The following is a 21,204-nucleotide window of genomic DNA, read 5'->3' on the forward strand; positions in this document are numbered from 1 at the left end:
TCTCTCAAGTACATGTATGTTAGCTTCTCTGTGATTGATAGGCTCATATAGTGTGGTGTCTTCATATGATATTCAGAACTGTTACATATGGGGAAGAGATTTAGAGAACATAGCATTTCAGAACCTCTTTTATTTGTCCAAAGCTAATGATCTTTTTGAAAGAAAATATTTTCACCAAATATATTATACATTTATGTGTTTTAGAAATGCATTTTAAAGGGAAAGTGTTCTTAATAACATGATTAATTTTGGTAACAATTTCTAATATTAATTTTTTAAAGCACTCTCCTAAAGTTTTTTCCTTCTAAACATAAAAGTCTATCTTGGCAAATTTCAGGTGATCTTGATTCTTTTATTACTGTTTTCTTTTAGTTTCTTTTCATAATTCCTTTTGATATAAGCAACATCATTAGCCACACACTTTTTTTATGCTGTCACTGGCTCTTAGTACTGACTTTTGGTTCCCATTATATGGAAGGATAGAAAGAAGGTGTGTGCTTTTCAAAGTTGATGTGTCTGATATCTTTCTATCATTTACCTTTTTAAATGTCTCCATATTTATTGCTCATGAATATTTTTTAACTTTGTCTTAGTCTTTGATTAGTCCATACATCCCCATTAAACTTTTTTATGAGAAATGTGCCTGATAAAGAGTGTTGTTGACTCATTCCATCCTCCTCTACTTTCCTGACCCTGCTAGGCCTGCACAGAGTGGGCGGTACAGGACAGGAAGCAGTCCAAGGGGGAAGCCAGGGACCATTTCAGTAAACTCCAGAAGATAAGCATTCCATGATGAGTTGACTGCACTGGGGCACCAAGTTGTCCGTGCGTTTACACTATACACATTCCAGGGGCAGATTACGAGGTGTGATCAAACAATATGGTGAATGTTTAAAGTTGAAAAACTATTATTACAGTAAAAGACACACTGCCATTGATCGCCATCAAAATACTCCCCCTCATTCTGAACACACTTATCCCACCTCTTGCCACTTTCTGAAGCAGTTCTGGAAGTCCTCTTTCCTGAGAGTGTTTAGTTGCGCTGTCCTGGCTGCCTCAATGTCCTGAATAATTTTGACTTTGGGGAAGAGCCAGAAGTCGCACGGTGCCAGATCCAGTGAGTAAGGTGGATGAGGACACACCATAATGTTTGCATTTGACAGAATTTGCTGTATACCAGAAGCGATGTGTGACACGGAGCATTGTCATGGCACAGTTTAAAACACACCTTCTCTCAGCTGACTCACAAGCGACTGCACCAAACAGGTTGAAACTTGTCACACACTGTTACTAAGGTTTGACGTGCTGCTTCCCTTATTGAAGATCCCTGCCTTTACGTTGGATGGCACTCGGCAGCTGCATTCACCGTATTTTGTGATCACAAAGAAAGGTTCTGTGTCACACATCACTTCTGGTACGGTGATTTCTGTCAAACCATTACAGTGTGTCCTCATCTACCTTATTCACCAGATCTGGCACTGTGCAACTCCTGACTCTTCCCAAAAGTCAAAATGATCATGAAAGTAAATGTTTTGAATAAGTTCAGGACATCGAGGCAGCCACGACAGTGCAACTAAAGACACTCACAAAAGAGGACTTCCAGAACCGCTTCAGAAAGTGGCAAGAACGATGGGATAAGTGTGTTCAAAGCAAGGGGGAGTATTTTGAGAGGGATTAATGGCAGTGTGTCTTCTACTATAATAAATTTATTTAAACATTCACTGTATTTTTTTTTTATCATACCTCGGGGTTATTAGACTCAGGTATCTGAAAAAGAGGAAGCAGTCCTTTATGTTGTTGCTGAGTATTAATCACTTCTGGCCTCAATATTGGCATATTGGGTCAATTGGCATATTAGAAAAGCACTTCTGGGCAACTTAGTACCAAATTTCAGACTTTTATTATGCAGTACACTGGTGTTCAGAATTACACTGATTATGAATTCACAAATAATTCTGTGATATTTGACTGAATGTTTTCCTTGTTGGGAGGCGTCATAACAAAGTGTTGATTATGCCTACTGGCTTTCCCTGCATAGTACAAAGAGGTAGCTTGATGATTTAAGGGAAACATTGAAATGCAATGGAAGAGAAATGAAGAAAAAGAAAACTACAAATTTGCTATAATTAGTTCTTAAGTAAAATAGAGTTAATGTCTTCCTCTGCTGAGACTGCCATAACAGAATACCAGAGACTAGGTGGTTTAAACAACAGAAATTTATTTCTCACAGTTCTAGAGGCTGGAAAGTCCCAGGTCAAAGTGCTGGCCGATTCATTTTCTGGTGAGGGCCCTTTACCTCGCTTATAGATGACTGCTTTAGAAAGAAGAGGGAGAGAGAAAGAGAGCGCATGCCTGTGTGTAGTTTTTGTAGGAGCTAGCTCTCTGTTGTCTCTTCTTACAAGGACACTAACCCTATTGGATCAGGGCCCAACCCTATGACCTCATTTAGCCTTCATTACCTCCATAAAGGCCCTATCTCCAAGTACAGTTACGTTGGGAGTTGGGGCTTCAACATAATAAATTGGGTGGGAGATACAAACATTCTGTCCGTAATAATAACCTAAATAATTTGGTCTCGTTGTGTGAACTAAATGTTCAACTATATTGCTATATCGACTTTGAAGAATGTCAGCTCACTAAAACATTCTTAAATATCTAAAAGACAAGGAAAAGATTAGTAGATTTGGTAAAATTAAAATCTAGGATGAATTTTAATTTGCGCGGGTGAAAAAAAGATTTACTATATGATTTTCAAAATAATGAAGAACTCAAAAATAATAAAATAAGAAATAAAACAATGAAGTTTAAAATAACCTCTTAAAATGAATCTGTAGTATATAATGCTCTTACCCCATGCTCAATTCAATAACTCCTCTCACCATTTCTTCTGAACTGCATTTCTTGCATTCTGAAGTCGTCGCCAGACTGATTTGTTCTCATGGAAAACAAATGCATTATGTCCTTTGAGCAGTAGTGTCATGGTTCATAATTCTAGAAACCATGAAATAGATTTTACCCAAAGGTGACATGGAAACTAATTTATTAAACACTTTACAGTAACTAAACCTCAAAGTACCTAAGTGGAAACTAGTTGAACTAACCACTGTGGTTTCCTTTCAGAATTTATTTTAAAAGTCTATACATCCCTTCTTAGGGCAGCATTCAGAGAGCATACAGGGGAGTCAGCTCTTCCACCATGCCTGTCATAACTTACTAAGAAATGAATTTTGACAGCTTAAATGTAGTTTTGCTTTTAAAAATTGGTCTTTTGGAGCCCCAAAAGTAGTAGATTGTCAGGTTTTTTTTTCTTTTGCCCACGGTGAGTATCAAATGGGTAACTATTCTTTTATTATTGTAAATCACTTTCTGAGAATTAATATTTCTGCGTATCAGAAGCAACAATGTTTAAAGTCTTTGTATTGGGGTTTGTGGTACAGAATCCTCCCCCCACCCTTCCCCTGAATCAGAGCTCTCTTTTCTGTAACCCTGGCTTGTCTGTGCCCCTAAGGCTGATTGGGTCCGGGGCAGCTTCCCAAGTTAAGCTGCAGAGTCATCTGTGCATTTGAAAATCTGGATGCTTAGATATACTCAGTGAGAGAGGATGTTTCTTGAATTCAGTGAGGTTTTATGCTTTGGAGGGTTTCTTTCTCTGAAGCAGTTATAATGTGAAAAAGCTCTGCCCAGTTCTGTGATTCTCATTTTAGCTGTGGTACAGTTAAGGGATTGTTCCTGAAGTAAATTCGATATTGAATACTATACCCTGTAGAATCATTTTTGACTGAGAATTTGTATTCCTTTCTACTATGTCACTTAGATTACATTCTTGACTAGATTAGCTTGTATGTTATAACTTTACATAAAATTTTTAAGATATACTTTACAAGAAGTCTTAGTTCCTTTTTTAGGAATGTAAAATGTGTATGCTCTCTTCCCACAGCCGGACCATATAGTGGTTTAGGCGAAATAATCCATCGGGAGAGCGTTCCAATGCACACATTTGCCAAGTATCTCTTCACCTCTCTCCTACCTCATGATGCTGAATTGGCATACAAAATTGCACTGAGAGCAATGCGGTACGTATTCACTGCCCAGCCGGGCAGATGCAATCCAAATTCCCCACTGGGACAAATGGCTGTAACCTGACTTCTCATTCATTCATGTTTCTTGTAGGCAGCAGAGAATCTAAAGAACCTATTTATTTATATGCTTCTTGGATTGTTGTGGTGGTGGTTTGTTCGTTGGCTTGTTTGGCTTCTGTTTTAAAGTGACGGAAGAATTGTATCCTTGACTGTTATCTTAGTTATGCCCATGGTGGCTTTTTCCTACTTTTTCTTGAAGCTAGAGTTTAGGAAGAGAAAACAGTTTCAGGCCTAGTTTAACCGCATGACAGCAACCGTTGAAACCTTCCTAAATTGTTTTGAAAAAATTCGGTTTTTGAAACAGTAGTAAATGATAAGTATACTTGACTGCATGTACTAATTGAGGGAGCCCTTCACACCTGCCTGCTGTATGCAATTCCCGGTTCCATCAGCAGTGCAGGAAGACCAGCTCAGGGCTCACATACCTTTGCGCTGAAGAGGGAGGGAGGGAGGAGGGGACCCGTATCTAGTGTTGAGGGCATCACCATCAGGGGTCTTCCCGGATCTGCTTACTTCAGCTCTCACTGTGTCCATCTCCTTTTCAGTAGTAACAATTAGAATGTGTTATTCTCTGCCACTGACCTTTCTATTTTCACTTTCCTTTTTAAAGTCAGTTCACCAAATATTTTATCACGAATTTTTCCTAGGTGATTATTTTTTAATGAATTCAAGATTGTATCTTTCAGTCTTATATGTAGACTATAAAACTTTAAGGGCCTGAAAGGAATACCTACCTTTCTTAAAACATGAGCTTTTTGCTTTTTAAAAAACTTAAAACAGTCCTGTGGTAAAGTGCAGATTAGACCATGTTATAGTTGCCAAAAGACAAACCATAAACACACCTAAAAGTCTGAGGTGCTGGAGAATATATTTGATCCCATAGAAGCTTTTCATCAAAGGTTCTATGTCTGCAGCCAGTGTAGTGGATTTAAAAACAAATCCTTACCTTTACGTGTGTAGCTTGTCTCTCTTAGGAGGCCTCTGTTTTATGCAGTGATTTGGCCGGAGGTGGAGGGGGGAGCGGGGGTGTACCTGTGTGTCAGTGTGTTTTGAAGCTGACATCCTTTAATTTGACATGCTTTCCTTGGCAACATGAAATCTCATTAACCTATAGAAAAACCTTATAAGTTCTCTCTTGTCTATTTTGAGATACCAGAAAATAAATTAAAACTAACGTAAGCAAAAGTCTCCCACCAAATTATTTTATACCACTCGGTTTGTATTTTAAAGCACAGTTTTATAAGTGAGTTCTTATTCCCATTTTGGAAGCTGAAATGGCAGTTTTCAGATGAAGACAGATGCTCAGCTCTGCACTTACTCACATTCTAGAATCCTGCTCCTGTGTAAGGAAAGGATGCTAACGCTAGGGTACCACCAGATGCTATTGCTGTGACCCTTGTAAGTTTACAAGTAAAATAGCACAAGGTTTCTCTGTGGTTCTGGCTTGTGTGTGAAGATATCAGTCAGGCGGAGAGGCTTGCTTTTCTCATATTTAGAAACTCATGTATGTCTGCCCTTGGTTGCTGCCTCGGCAGTTTGTTCATGAGGGTGCTTAGCAGTGCACCGGGCACTTGCTTTTCTGCCTCTTCTCTTCCTCCTGCAACTGCTCCCCCAGCAAAGGACTGCGGAGGGAGGGAGGTAGTGTGACCCAGCAGAGCATCTCAGGGCAGCCAGGGGACATGAAGGAAAAGAGACGTATAGCTCACTTGCTTCTTAGTCCTTGTGGAATTAATGGTGGGGGACTGAGGAATGGTGTGTGCAGCACTCATTTTTTCATCTTTCCAGGAATGTTGACTAGTTTCCTTCACAGCAACTCTGGAAAGATCTGCCTATGAATACAGGGGCATTCTGGGTTTTTTTTTTTTTTAAACGAAAAATAGCAACCCCATCAAAATTCTTATTATTCAATTGCCTACCTTGTCACCCTCTAATGCAAACATCTGTTCCTAGATAAAAGGAAAAGAATGAAGCATTTGCTTACCAGAGCAGGCCAGCATCACAGCCTGACCCTGCTGGCCCCTCGTGGTCCCCAGCTCTTGTTTCATTGTCCCTAACTCTGGTATACTGGAGTGAAGGTCATTGTTTTAATGATTGTAAAGGAATTGCTGCAGTTGTAGCTACTCTACTAATCTCTTTGATAATTATAATTTGGAAAAGATCACTAAGCACGTGCTTTGTTTTTAATAATTGTTCTTTATTTGTCAACATATTCTTAATCAAAGATTGATTGATTGAAATGAGAAGTCACACTGAATTTATGCAAGATTGTCAAGGGACAAATACTTGGATCATTTGCATTCATCCTATCTGATACGATTGATAGAACATATTCTAACTACAAATTCCTGAAGTTAATAAGGAACTAATTCTTTAGGAAGTATGAATAATGGAAAGGAAATCATTTTTGTTTTACTTCCCGTCTTATTTTGTGTTTCAATCAGTTAACCTTATGCATCTCCGCTATCCACTGACCTCTGACTGTTGTAATGTCAGTCTTAATATCTACTTCCCTATTAGCTTTCTCTTGATTTTTATTTTTTAATGAGTGATAAGATTCAAAAATTTTAAAGTAGGTAAGCATCGAGACTGTATTTCAAACTTCTTCATTGTTACAGATCTTTATTTCCTTGAATATTGCAATTTTTTGAATGGTGCTAGAAAAAGGAACTCTCTTAGGTTTGGGTAATGAGCAATTAACGAGGTGACTTTGGCATCCAAACAGCAGAGTGTAGCTGTACCAGCTCTTCCTGCACCAAGGACCTGAACAGTTGCTCCCAGCGTCTGCCCACTGCTTTGGCTTCTGGCCAGTCCCCGTGGCCAAGGTGATGGACCTGCCTTGTCTTCTCATTACAGGTTACTAGTATTGGAATCTACTGCTCCAACGGGAGACCTCACCCGCCCACACCACATTGCGTCAGTTGTTCCCAACCGATACCCTCGTTGGTTCACTCTAAGCCACATAGAATCCCAGCAGTGTGAGCTGGCGTCTACCATGCTAACTGCAGCCAAAGGTACGGGAGTGTCCTGAGGCCTTGGGATGATTGGGGTAGTTTACCTTTTTCTTTTTTTTAAGGGTCATGTTTGCTATCAAATAGTGATTCTAATGTCAGGTTGCAGGGGATACTTTTCTTTAGATGTTAGCATATGAGGCAAAATGGGTGTTACTCATTTGAGCCTGGCATTTTCCTCATTTACCTGCATCGTTATACCTGCTGCTGGCACAGTTCAGATTTAGTTATCATGCCGTGTAAATGGTGGTTGAGATTCAGAAGCAGATTAAAAAGTGAGGTTACTTTTTTTTTCTATCTGTACTATTTGCCAAAAAATACGTAAGTAGAAACTAGGAGAATTATTTGCTATCTCGTGTTGGTTCTGGGTCACATGTGCTTTTAGTCATTGAGGGTGTCTCGGTGTTTCTTGTTTGTGAAGCCGAGATTCATAGGCATTGCAGTAATTCTGGTACACTTAGCTGTCGCATCGGTGCTATCTGTGAACATTTCAGGTAAATTAACTTGTGCCTTATGTTTTGTTTCCTTTTTTACTACCCTTCGTGTGTGTTATTTTTTGTTTGTTTGTTTTGTTGGGCTTCGTTTTGATGTGGTTTGGTGTTTGTGGCAGGCGATGTTCGGAGGCTGGAAACAGTATTAGAATCGATCCAGAAAAACATTCACTCCTCATCCCACATCTTCAAGCTTGCCCAAGATGCATTTAAAATAGCAACTCTCATGGACAGTTTGCCGGACATCACTCTTTTGAAAGTGTCTCTGGAGCTGGGCCTGCAGGTACGTGACTGATGGTCTTTCTGGGGTACCAAGGACTGCTAAACAAAGGCGCCATCTCAGGATTGTTTGTGTGTGTTTGGGTTTTGTAGCACAGGTAAGTGGTGGAGGACACAAACCTGTCAGACTTTCAGGAGAGCCCTGTGCTCGGAGCTGTGGTCATGCCCAGTGACCAGACTGCTGCCTGAGCTTCGGGGACTATACAGTTAGAAACCCTATGTGTGTCTTCCAATAAAAAAATCATTTTCTGAATTATAGCCTTCACGTCATCATTTCTCTTTTAATGAGTGGAGAAGAATTATTGCTCGTCAGAGACTTAATTAAGCTGTCATGTATAATAAAGATTCACTTGTTAGGGTTAAATTTTTAGAGGAAGTATGAATTTGTATTGATGTTTGCATTTTCACAATAGATGGGCAGTTCTAACTCCTTTTTATAACCCTGAGGAAATCAGGTAAAGGAGGAGTGATAGGGCCGGGTCCGGTTTCAGCTTTCGGCAGGCCTGCTACTTAGGTATATTCCCAAGGACATTTTGAGTTAGTCATGCAGGTAGATGTTTGCGGCCTTATAGTTTCTGAAAGCTTTCTGTGTAAACCAGGAACTGAAAAGTTTCTATTTCTACATTTTTCAGGGAATCTATTTACATTTGCTCTCCCACCGCCCATAAAAAGCAGTGAAAGAAATTGTTATCCTCTAATTACCTAAGTATGGGGAATGGAATGCCCTGATTAGGTGATGAATCTGGTTTTCTAGTTATGGATTCTCCTAACAGTGATTAATAAAGTTTAAGGAACTGAATTTCAGGAAAATGCACTTACCTGTATATAGTACTGCACAAGCAGAGGATATAGGAGATTGCATTTAAGCCATACAACGACATTTCAAAATTTCTTTAAAAAAATAAATTTTGGTTATTTGGTTTATTTTTGTTATCATTTGTCTCTTAAAGGTATGATGCGGAAAAAATCATTAATCCAAGTTTTCTGGTTATTTGGAATTTCTGGAAGATATTTTTGGGTAAATGGCAGATTACTGAGAGCTTACCCTGCTTCATTCCTTCTAGGGTCTAGGAAGGAATCCCATGGAGTCTTTCTAAGGCTTTAGGAGTTAAGGTCCCTAGATTTTCTGAATCTTAAAGAATGGGGACACAGGAAGAGATGGATAATTTTATCTTGGGATCACTTACTGGAAAGTGAAAAGCAAAATCCGATCACTAGTGCAGCCAAAGATGATTTCTTTTCATGGACCTGGGGTTATCTTTATAATTTCCAGAAAATAGAAACCAGAGATTGAAGGAATAACTAAAAACAATTATTTTAAAATACCTCTTTGCCATGTGAAGATTCCTAGTCAGAACTGGGAGCCTCAGAAAGCTAGAACCATGAAAAGGTAAAGCCGGGGAGGAGAGGGCATGAACTGTGTTTAATGCTCCTGTCCAGGCCTCTGATTTTGCACACGACAAAAGTGATTGATTGAGTGACTTGCCCAGAATGCCACATCTGGTCAGTTAGTTCCTCCAGGAGTATAACATGGACCTGCGGCCTCTCAGGCTGGGAAAAAGCCAGCTAGGATAGCCATGGACAAATCCAAATTCATATGCCAAGATTTGCCCTAAATATGGCTCTTCATCCTCCTGGTAGTAGGGAGTGTACCTAGTCGTTTATACCCTGGGATGAATTGTTTTATGTTTCCACTGACCCAGGATAATCTTCCAAAACATTTTGTTGCCCTGTCTGTGTAGGTGATGCGAATGACACTGTCAACCTTAAATTGGCGGCGGCGGGAGATGGTGAGGTGGCTGGTAACATGTGCTACTGAAGTGGGTAGGTAAATTCTGGAGCAGGAGCTTCCCAGGTGCCTCCTCATTACAGATACAAGAACATTTCCACTCTTTCTCCCTGACTTCTCCAAGGCCTTGCCCCTTCCAGCAACCTGCAGGGGCTTCCCCCTTCCAACCTTCAGTTACACACACTTGCGTTGCTCCTCTTCTGAACCATCTAATATGTGGCGCTCCAGACTCTTAAGAAAATGGAATAAGTCAGCGAGCAAACACTTTTTATCCAGTTGTTCTATCACTACGTTAAGGTGCTTTTAGTAACTATGGGTTCCAGAGTGAATCCTTGGTGGGTTGGAGCCCACCTTTGAAAACTAACTTGAGAGACAGTGGGTTAGTGTGGCTCCGTCCCTTTTAATGAAAATAATATATAAAGTTACCCAGTTGTGCTGAGTGTTTTCATATCTGAGGGCATATGTGATGATATCAACAGAGAAATGACCACTGGGTGTGGTTTAGATGAGCTTTCAGATATGTGAGAAATTGTAGGTAGCCATAAGAAGATCCCTCATTGCCCATAAGCTGTAATTTGTGAAATCCTTCACCTAACTATTTTCCTCTGCAAAAGTAAATTAGTACCAAAGAAATCTATATTCCTAGCAGGATTGCCAACACGAATAAAATGGTGGCAGTTTAAAATAAATGTTGGTTAAACTGTCTTTCTTTCTTCCTGTTTGCATCAGAAAAGGATACACACCTCTTGCCAAGAAGACACTGCCAGCTCAGTATTTAGATACTGACACAGCAGATACTGTAAAATAATTTTTCTTGTTATTTTTCTTTCATTGATCTGTAACGGTTTGTTATTTTGAAAAAAGGGAAATTGGTCTCAACATAAAAATTATGTTTAGATTGTTAAAGTGATGGTTTAGTGAAGCAATACAAAGATAATAGCAAGATGAACTGCCACACAACTCCCCTACCCCTGCACCAAGATATATGCCTTATTGTTGTCTGCCATTTAGTGCCTTCTCTTAAATCACACACCTTTAGGATTGTCCTTCGGCTTAGGCATATTGGGTCTGTGTACTTAAAATGGTTATTTTAAAGACCTTGACAGTCGTTTGCCACATCTGAGTCATCTGTAGGTCTACTTCTGTCGACTTTTTTCTCTTGGTTATGGGTCACATTTCCTGCTTCTTTGTGTGTCTTAAATCATTTTATATCGTGTGTCCTTTAAACTTACACACACAGACACACACCACATAAAAACTCCCTATTTTGGTGACGGTTGTGGTTTTTCTGACTCAGATTCCGTAGTGGGTAACTGACAGGAGGCCCCAGTGAAGTAGAACTCATTAGCAAAAAGCCATTGTCTGAAATGGCAAGCAGCACAGTGCAAATACCAGCTACCGAGAGGATTAGTTCTTTATTACAGGAAGTCCATGTTCCTTTCAGGCATTTCACTGAATAACAATCTATAATAACCTTACTCTACAAGGTTGCTCCCAGGCACATTACCTTACAGGATTTTCTGGCCTAGCTCATGTCCTACGATGGTTAACAATGTAAGCATTGATTATAACGTGGAAATAAGACGAGACCTCTAGGCAGCCTCCTCGTGGGTAATAGCGCTTCTCTGTGTTCCCTGCAGGCGTCTATGCCCTGGACAGCATCATGCAGAGCTGGTTCACGCTCTTCACTCCCACTGAGGCCACAAGTATAGTTGCAACCACCGTGATGTCCAACAGCACCATTGTCCGTCTCCACCTGGACTGCCATCAGCAGGAAAAGCTGGCCGGCAGTGCCCGGACCCTCGCATTGCAGTGCGCCATGAAGGACCCTCAGAACTGTGCCCTGTCTGCGCTGACCCTGTGTGAAAAGGATCACATAGCTTTTGAGACAGCGTACCAAATTGTTCTCGACGCTGCTACGACCGGCATGAGCTACACCCAGCTCTTCACGATAGCACGGTACATGGAGCACCGCGGGTACCCCATGAGGGCCTACAAGCTGGCCACCCTGGCCATGACCCATCTCAACCTGAGCTACAATCAGGACACGCACCCTGCCATTAATGACGTTTTGTGGGCCTGTGCGCTTAGCCACTCCCTTGGTAAAAATGAGCTTGCAGCTATAATACCTCTGGTGGTCAAGAGTGTCAAGTGTGCAACGGTACTGTCAGACATTTTGCGCAGGTGCACTCTGACCACTCCTGGCATGGTGGGACTTCACGGCAGGAGGAACTCGGGTAAGCTCATGTCACTGGACAAAGCCCCCTTGCGGCAGCTCTTGGATGCCACGATCGGGGCGTACATCAATACGACGCACTCACGACTCACACACATCAGTCCTCGGCACTATAGCGAGTTCATAGAGTTCCTCAGCAAGGCCCGAGAGACCTTCCTAATGGCGCATGACGGACACATTCAGTTTACACAGTTTATTGACAACCTGAAACAAATCTACAAAGGCAAAAAGAAACTGATGATGTTGGTTCGGGAGAGGTTTGGTTGATAGAACCTGTATGAATGGGGGTGGGGGGTGGGAATGGGAGGGATGGTTTGTTTTTACTTGAGCCTGCCTTTGTACCCTTTTTAACTTAAAAGAACAGAGCCACACCGGTATTATATGTGTATAGTTATATTGCGTTTGCAGACTAAATTGTCATGTTGTGAAAGTTTGTGTGTTTTTAATTTTCTTCCCTTTTTTTTCTTTCTTTTATTATATTTTTTTAATTTTTTTTTTCTTTTTTCTTTTTTTGGTTTTGTATGAGAGAGAGGTTAAAAAGGTTTGGTTTACACTGAGTATATGTTGTCAAGTGGCAAAAGTCCACATAGCTCTCTGTTTTCTGTATACGTTCACAGCCTCAAAAAAAAAAAAATAATTGAAATGGCTTTAAAAACCAAACAAAACACCTCCATCCTGTGATAAGTACCTCGAATGGATTCAGCTTTACTCCTTTGTAACTCATCTTTACATTTTCAGCATATTTAAACAAACCAACAAAATGAAATACTAATAGTTAAAGGCTGACCCACGTGGCTTTGCAGTGCTGTTCGTCCAGAAGCATGGCACACGATGCTTGTGCATGTGGAAACTTAGCGACTGTCAACATACATTCTCAGGGATTTATCAAAAAAAAATTAAAAAAAGAATGAGAGCATTTATTGTACTGTATATATTATAGTATATGTCTGAATATTGAAAATATAACATTAACTAATTTATAAAAATATTCTATGTAATGCAAAATACTTGAAGCTGCAGTAGCTTGGTTTTAAACAAAAAAAAAAAAAACTGAGAAAAACCTATCAGAAGGACTAAAAGTGCGCCTTGCTTCAGGGTTGGCTCAGGCGGTGAACTTCATGCTGGGCATCTATGCAGAGCCACCTTTTGGATTGCATGGTTGGACTGAGATCTATTGGGAGAAATTATATATGTATATATATGTATACAACTTATGTATACATATATATATGTATACACACAGACACAAGACACGCACGCACACACCACCGCCAATAACAACAACCACTACACCACACATGCTTGTAACAGGCACTAGAAGAAAGAGGGACAACAAAATACACAGCCAGAGCAGCAAGCCTTAGCATTAAGAATATACAGTATGCCGGAATTGGGGTTCGTGCCTCCTAGTCTAGGAAACTTAAAAGAAATCCTTTTGACACAAAACGCAAAATGTTTTCCAAAACAATTGACATATGATACATAACGCCTTTGCAGTGAGCTAATAATAAGCTAACCTTTGTGCACAAATAACATTATATATATTATATGTCTATTCTGCATAGGTATTTTGACTTTGTGCAGGACAGAAAGTTGTGTAGGTATGACTGTTCTACTTTTCAGTTTTCTTTCTTTTTTTTTTAAATATATTTTATTTTCTCTAGAATTACTCAAAACAAAAGCAGCCTTCTATCTTGCCTTGTCTTAATGCTTTAAAATAACCAAACTGGAGATCTAACTACCAAACTGTTCATTATATTATTAAATACCAACTTTGGTTACAGTATAGTGTCTTTACTTTAGCTGATGGTTCTGTAACCTTGTGCTTTTTAAAGCAATTTTTATGTTTTGGTGCAAAAGTTGTCCAGTGTCTCTCGTTCCCTTCATTAGAGAACATGCTAGAGGTATGTTTGTAGGTATTTTTGTTTAGAACTATTTCATGCGCTCCATTTTATTTATTATAATAGGTAAAAAGAAAAAAAAAAAGGTTGTACTTCATCACCCATGTAAACATGCTCATGAAGTTGAAAGTAATTAAGATTTGATACACTGATATCAATTTATTTATGTAACTAAATCACTGTTTTATAACTTGTTAATGATCAAACAATTTTTGTTTGATTAAAATTAGTTTTTTGGAAGTTGATTGTGCCTCCTTTATGGTATCTCTCTTACTACACTTGAATTTGGTGATGAGACCTGGTTTTACCTCCTGTCCAAGTGTTTAATACTATATTCATTCATCCAGTAAATACTTAGGTACTGTTTTTAGGGCCTGAAATTAGAATGGTGAACAAAACTGGACACTGGAGCTTATCTCTGCATAGTAAATACAGACATAAGTCAAATAATCACAAAGATAAACATAAGAAAGAATAACCACCTGTCTTCAGTCTGTTACCCTTAGTCATTCCTCCCTAATAAACTATAATTTAGGATGCTCAGTATTTGATATATTTAATAAAGGCTAAGTTTAGGAGAGGTTTTTCTATGTTACTTAAGAAATTGCCTTGTAAGGGTAAATGCTACATATACATTAGAAACATTTGTCATACGCCATCTCTATCAAAGCTCTATATGCAAAATGATGCAAATAAATATTTGTTTTTTTGTGTAGTAAAAACATAAATTCACCATCCTAACCACTTTTAAGTGTAGAGTTCAGTAGTGTTAAGTATATTTACATTTTTGTGAAACAGAACTCCAGAACTTCCTCATCTTGCAGAACTAAATTCTACTACCTTCATTAAACAGCTGTCCTTTTTGCCCTTCCCTCAAACCCTGGTAACCACTCTTCTGCTTACTATTTCTTTGAATTTGAATTTTCTAATACGAATTTCATTACTTTAGAGATCTCACGGTGTTTGTCCTTTTGTGACTTATTTCACTTAGCGTGGTGTCTTTGAGGTTCATCCATGTTGTAGGTGACAGAATTTCCTTTCTTTTTAAAGCTGCATAGGATTCTATTGTATGTATATGTATATACCACCTTTTGTTTATCGATTCATCGCTCACTGGTATTGCTTCCACCTCATGGATATTGCGAACAGAGCTGCTGTGAACATGGGTGTGCAAATGCCTCTTCGATATTATTCTCCTTTCAATTCTTATAGATACGTACCCAGAAGTAATATTGACAAATACTTTTTAAAGCTACAATTTTCAGATTATTTAATCCCTTGAAATATTTTAAATGTTTCTCTTTGATATCCACTCTTTAACAATAGATTCCAGATGTCAAGAGGTTAAGTCATTAGGCGGGAGTTGAAATAAATGAGTCCATAATGACATTTTAAAATCCCATTAGTGCCAAGTAGAAATAAAAATCAAAACTATAAAATGGTATGAGGATTGATTCTTTTTAGCAAGTTTATTCTTAGTGTTTTGAAAGCGATGCTGCCTAAGGGTAAATATAAATTCATGTGGGTCCATTAAAAACACTGGGACATTTTGTAATGAAGGGGACTGCTAAAAAAGTCAGGCGGAATAGCATCAAAGGAAGAACAGAGGTGACTTGTTTTAGCCAAGAGTTTGAGATCTTCCCTGATGGGAAGTTAATCTGTGTTCACAGACCATCTTTGCAGAGCCATCTTAGCAACTAGTGTGGACCTTTAGAATAGAGAAGGAGACCGAGGGTGACAGAAATGAACTCACATGACTGTCCCTTCCCCATTTTAGCCAACATTCTTGGATCACCATGACTTCAAGTTTTTTTGGTTATGACTGTGGTCAAGGAGACAAACGGATTTGATATGTATATGTTTTCTTACCTTCCAATGAGCCAGTGCTAGAAAAAGTCCTGAGACAGTTAAAATTTGAAAATTTGAACATTAGGAAGAAGTGACAAGCTTGGATAAGTCAAAGGCAAGAGAATTTGTTGCTAATTGCGGACCAGACTGTGAAATTCTGCATTTCAATGCTCTGACTTGTGATTTCATTTGAGAATAAAGGCTATAGTTTTGGAGGAAAAGAATGTTTCATGACTTTCAAAAATGAAATCAGTTGACTAGAAATTAACTCAGTTACTATAGTCACAATATTATAATAGTACAGTACAGTAGCAAAGAGGAACTGAGCTTTTTCTAAATGCTGAAAAAATTGTTAAATGGCAGCTGTTTCAGGAATCAAATGGTCAATGAGAAGAAGAAAGGAAGATGCAGGAAAAAAATCTGATACATTAAGGAATGTGACAGGTAAAATTTAAGATAAACAACCAATATGAGGAAGAGTTTCAGCCAGTGTAGGTAAAAGAAGTTGAAATGTGAGCTATATTGGAAGGATTTTGAATGGTTCATTCAGCAAACATCTTGTGTACCTACTACGTGCTAGGCATGGTTCTAGGTGCTAAGGAAACAAGTAATGAACAAAAAAATGCCTATTCTCTTGAAGCATGTATTCTCATTGAGAGCAAGACATAAATAATACGTATTATAAGGAAAAGCAGGGGAAAGGGAGCTATTTTAGGTAGAATGGTTAGGGAAGACTCCTGGTGTGATGAAACAGGAACAGATGCCTGAAGGAAGTGAGGGGGCAGCTGGCCATGATGCTCTCTGCCAGTTGTGTGTGTGAGGCAGAAGGAACAGCAAGTGCCAAGACCCTGAGGCAGAAATGTGGGCATGTGCTGCCTTGTCAGGTCAGCGAAGGAAAGGGACCGGCTGGGGCGGGATGGGGTGGGGGGAGGAGGTGAGGCTAAAGAGGAGGGGAGTTAAAAATTATTTTTTATTTTTATTCCCACAGGTTCTTGTAAAGATTTTTACTCTATGAAGAATCCAAAGTAGAAGAGTCATATGCTCTGACTTTAAGTGAGATCAGAAGCCATTCGCTGGCTGCTGTGTGGTTAAGAGGGCGAGAGGGAAGCAGGGAGACAAATATGGAAACTATTAGAATAATTCAGGCAAGAAACAATGGAGTTTGCACCTTAGGGTCAGTGCGTATCTGGCAAGATTGAGGCATTTCCTGATACTACATGTGGCATGTGAGAAAGAGTCAGAAGACTCCAAATATTTTTAATTGAGCAACTGGAAGAAGTTGCCAGTAAATGAGAATATCAGGGAGCAAGTTTTTTGGAGGAAGATCAGAAGTTCAGATTTGAACACATCAAATTTGAGATGCCCGTAAGACACCCAGGTGGAGTTTTCAAGTAGGAATTAGTTCAGGAGAAAGAGGAGGGCTTGACATAAAAATTTGGGCGTCTTGAGTTTTACAATGTTAGCTGTAACCATGAAATGAGGAGTGAATGAAGATAATTTGATCCAAAATAGAAAAATGTTCATTTCCCTGATTTAATTGTTACTATGACAGATCTTTGCCAGTCTTCCCTCATCTTCCTGACTTCTAAATGGTGGCTGATGCTAGCACCCAGTCCTCTGAGCACTTCTTATCTTTGTCTACATACTGACTTTATTCCCTTGTAATAGTTTCTTCACAGATAGAAAACAAGCTTCTGATCCTCATAGTTCTCCATCAGAGAAAGACAGTATTCTCTTAACTCCAGTTTGGAAAACCACAAGAAAGACCCCATCGTGGCTTGGCCCCTGACTTAAAGGGGAGTCAGAGAACACAGACATGGCTAAGCGGGGGGTCTTACTTACTGGGATGTGGGATTCCAGAGAAGAGAGATTTATTTTCAACTGTGCAGTTACCATTTTTGGTGTCTTCTGTGCCATGAACAATAATAGCCTACTTACAGACAGCCTTATAAATAGCCTTACAAATAAATATATACTAACCGCCTTATGAATATTTTGATTCTCCTACCCTGTGTTGTCTTTTGGCAAAAATGTCATGCTTTCTTCATTTTGGGAAAATCTTGAGTTGTTTAAAAGTCAGATAAGGAAATAATGGTCCCTCTTCCTCCCGACTTCTATTTTATTTTTCTTGTTTTCCCAGCTTTTTATTCTGAAAATTTCACACACAGAAAAGTTGAAACCATAGTGAAAATATTACTTCCTAATGTCCACATAAGCTGTACAGCTTGAAGCATCTTTTGGCAATTCGTGTTCATAGGTCTCGTGACTCAGTGTGATATGATACGAATTCCTCTTGCACAGGGAACCCAGCTCTAAAATAGGCAAGGGAAGAAAACACCCTCTTTCTTCTTCTCTGCTTCAGAGCCAAACTGGAAGCCATCACTTCCTACTCCAGGTAGGGTGAAGTATAAAGAAGAAGAAACTCTGCTTTTCGAAAGAAATTGCTTTATTTCACTGCATGTATTAACAGTAATTTAAAAATATATATTCAGCTCTACTGATAAACCTTAACTTGAAGGATGTGGGACCTTCTAATGTAAGCAAAGGAATTTTGCTTTTCCTTCATAGACTTATTTTAAATGGGCTGCTGCCTTGTAAATATATTAACCATTAAGTAGTACAAAATGTAGAAAAGATGAATTATGCTTCTGAACAGTTCGAACATTGCTTTCCTTGTAGACTCGTGTAATGCGCACGTCCCCAGATACTGAACGGATGTGAGGGACCAGTGCTAGCACACGTGGGTCCTGTGAGCTCATTTTGGTTATCACTAACATCATAGCGAGGCTGGCAAGCCCCTGGAGCCCTCACCGTGTGTCAGGCACTGTTCTATGCACTTTATATTAACTCATTCACTCCTCACAACCATCCTATGGGGCATGCATTATTGTTACCATTTTCTGATGAAGAAACGGAGGCACAGAAAGGTGGTGCAAAGCTTCACAGCTAATAAGTGGCAGATTCAAACCCAATCGACTGGCTCCAAAGTTACACTCGTAAGAATCATGCTCTATTGTGGTTTGTGGAATTAATCATTGTATTTACTGAGCATGGACTGTGTTCTTAGCCCTGTACAGGGCCCAAGACATTGAAGACATAGTTCTGACCCTCAAGAAAAAAAATGCCAAATGAATTTTAAAATGGATGAAGCCGCTCATCAACAACGATCTTGAATTTTCACTCAGAGCAACATGATATGATCGATTCTATCTTCATTTGAACCAAGGAAATGCAGTTGAGGGTGTGGGTGTGTGTGTGTTTGAAAACAAGATAGAAGCTTATTAGCTCACCTAGCATTCCTGAGCACAGCCTCATTTTCCATTGCCGGGTCCAAGTTGACTAATCCTGATCCTGCTATCATATCACCCAGTCAGTGGTTAAAAGCAGGAAGTGGAAGGAGAATATAAGCCCCTTAATTTTTTTCAGGAGGACAAAATGCATTTTATTCTCAATCTATAAATCATCGTGTACAGCAGCGTTTATCACGCTATAATCCGTGGACACCCCCCATGTTAGAACCACCAGAAGGTCTGTCAGACACGCTAACTCCTACACCTCAACCCAACCCAATGATTTTGACCCTCTTAGTAGGGGAAACAGGAGTTTCCTATATAAGGAAACTCCGTTTTAAAGATGATTTTTTTGCTTTCACATCCAACATACCCAGGTCTGCATAAAGTGTCAGTTAGGAAACAAGACGGAGCAGAAAGAGTAGGCTGGACGGACACGCAGCCAGCCCAGCCAAGCCATTCCCTGGTCATCGGAAGCCTGCCTTCTTCTCGGTCAGCAGCTCTTCACAGGAGCACTGCTCTCTGTGGGATTCCCATGTGCCACCCAGGGAAACAATGCATGCAGTCATGGTCAGAGTGATGCTGCAGATAGATGGGACATACAACAAGAGAATAACCTATGGGCTAGACGCTGGGTGAGCTTTTCCCTAGGTGAAAACCATGAACAGAGACGAGAAAACATTCAGCCAAAGAGCTCTCTTGTACCACAATTTTGGGGATGGCTCCCTATGGCAATCTATACACTCGTCCATATACATAGCACCTAAAACATCCCACATGAGCTCGGAGAAAAGGAGGCAGTAAACTTGGGAGACGTGAGCCTTCCTAAAATTCACACTAGTAAGTTTTGTAGTCCAGGTTCAGATGGCTCTACCCACTCTGGCTCCCACTGCTGAAACTATATCTGTGTCCACTTTTAAACTATGCAATTGTGCCAGATGGACAAATGCTTTTTGTTTTTTTAGAAGTCACACCTCAGGCCCTCTTACTGGTGGTGAGAAAAAGGCACCGAGCTTCCATGTCGGGAGCCAGTACATTACTCTGTGGATGAAATTCCCCAAATCAATTTTAATTGCTGTCACTCTAGGAGATTTTGGGGACTCAGATTGATGATGATGTGTGAAAAACATTTTTTTAAACTGCTAGGCCAAGAATTCACACTCAAGGTCTCCTTGCCCTTCAGGTCCCACTGGGTTTTCATGAATATACTGCCAGTGGTTCAGGTGAAACTGAAGTGGGGTGGGGGCAATGCATTCTCTCTATCTTGATGACCTTCTCAAGTACCTCTTTCTCTGAGCAATTGGTCTGACGGCTCTGAAGTTCCACACATACTTTATGAAGGCAGTGTTTGTTCCCCCCAAGGCCTTTCTGGTGGTACTTGGTTTCTCTGTACGCAGGAACTCTGGGATGCCTGGATTTGCAGGGCTCTTCAACCAGCCATGTTCTCACACCAGGTAGCAACTGACTTTCTACTTCACTGTCTTAGTGACTCAGGGGACCCTGTCTGATCCTGTTCAAGTGCAGTAAAGAGGAAACCAGACCAACTCTCAGACTTTTTTTTTTTTTTTAATTAAGAAGACATTTAAAAATATTCACTCACATACACAACTCTGTGGTCATGGGACTATTTCTGCCTGAAACTCAGGCTGGACTGCACATGAGAATCTCCTGCGAAAGGCCGATCCAGGAAGAACGAGCCTCATTGAAAGATAAGTAATAATTTTTAAAAAGGATCAGTACAAGAGCTATACAAACATGTTACAAGAAAAACATAGGAAACAAGAAAAACAAATGATTAGCAACAGGCACCAGCAAAATATGGTCATCAGTAGGTTAAAATTATGACCATATCACCTTAAATGCAAAAAAAAATGTTAAAGCTGATCTAAGAGCTCAAAGCAGAGACATCAGAGCTCAGGGAAAGAAACAGCGATGATTATTGTTATTGTTAGTTAGCAGCATCATCATCATTTCCCTTTGCAAATTCACAGACTTTAAAATGTGCCCATAATGGTTCAGGTGCTTTTTTGTATTCATTCATCAATCTTTACAACAGCACTATGAGATAGATGCTTTCAGTTCATAGAAGTTAAAGATGAAATACCAAAGTATCTTAACCAGTGTAACGTTCTGATAAGTGGGATCAAACCCTGGCTTTAGAGCCTTCCTTTTCAACCAGTGTAACTACAACTGAGAAGCAGGACAGTCTAGGGAGGAGACAGA

The 21,204-nt window shown here is 39.7% G+C and overlaps 1 protein-coding gene across 1 annotated transcript in view; it reads left to right on the forward strand.

Annotated features, from left to right (window-relative positions):
- ZSWIM6 (zinc finger SWIM-type containing 6) overlaps window positions 1-14,088 on the forward strand; it is a 183,066-nt gene extending 168,978 nt beyond the window's left edge. Inside the window, exons 10-14 of the mRNA XM_033110742.1 lie at window positions 3,938-4,073; window positions 6,993-7,150; window positions 7,758-7,921; window positions 9,660-9,741; window positions 11,347-14,088. Coding sequence (XP_032966633.1) covers window positions 3,938-4,073; window positions 6,993-7,150; window positions 7,758-7,921; window positions 9,660-9,741; window positions 11,347-12,209 — 1,403 coding nt within the window. The 3' untranslated portion in view covers window positions 12,210-14,088. The remainder of the gene's footprint in view (window positions 1-3,937; window positions 4,074-6,992; window positions 7,151-7,757; window positions 7,922-9,659; window positions 9,742-11,346) is intronic.
- The last annotated feature ends 7,116 nt before the right edge of the window (window positions 14,089-21,204 follow it).

This window comes from Rhinolophus ferrumequinum, chromosome 7 (genome assembly GCF_004115265.2).
Source record: "Rhinolophus ferrumequinum isolate MPI-CBG mRhiFer1 chromosome 7, mRhiFer1_v1.p, whole genome shotgun sequence".
Classification (NCBI taxonomy): domain Eukaryota; kingdom Metazoa; phylum Chordata; class Mammalia; order Chiroptera; family Rhinolophidae; genus Rhinolophus; species Rhinolophus ferrumequinum.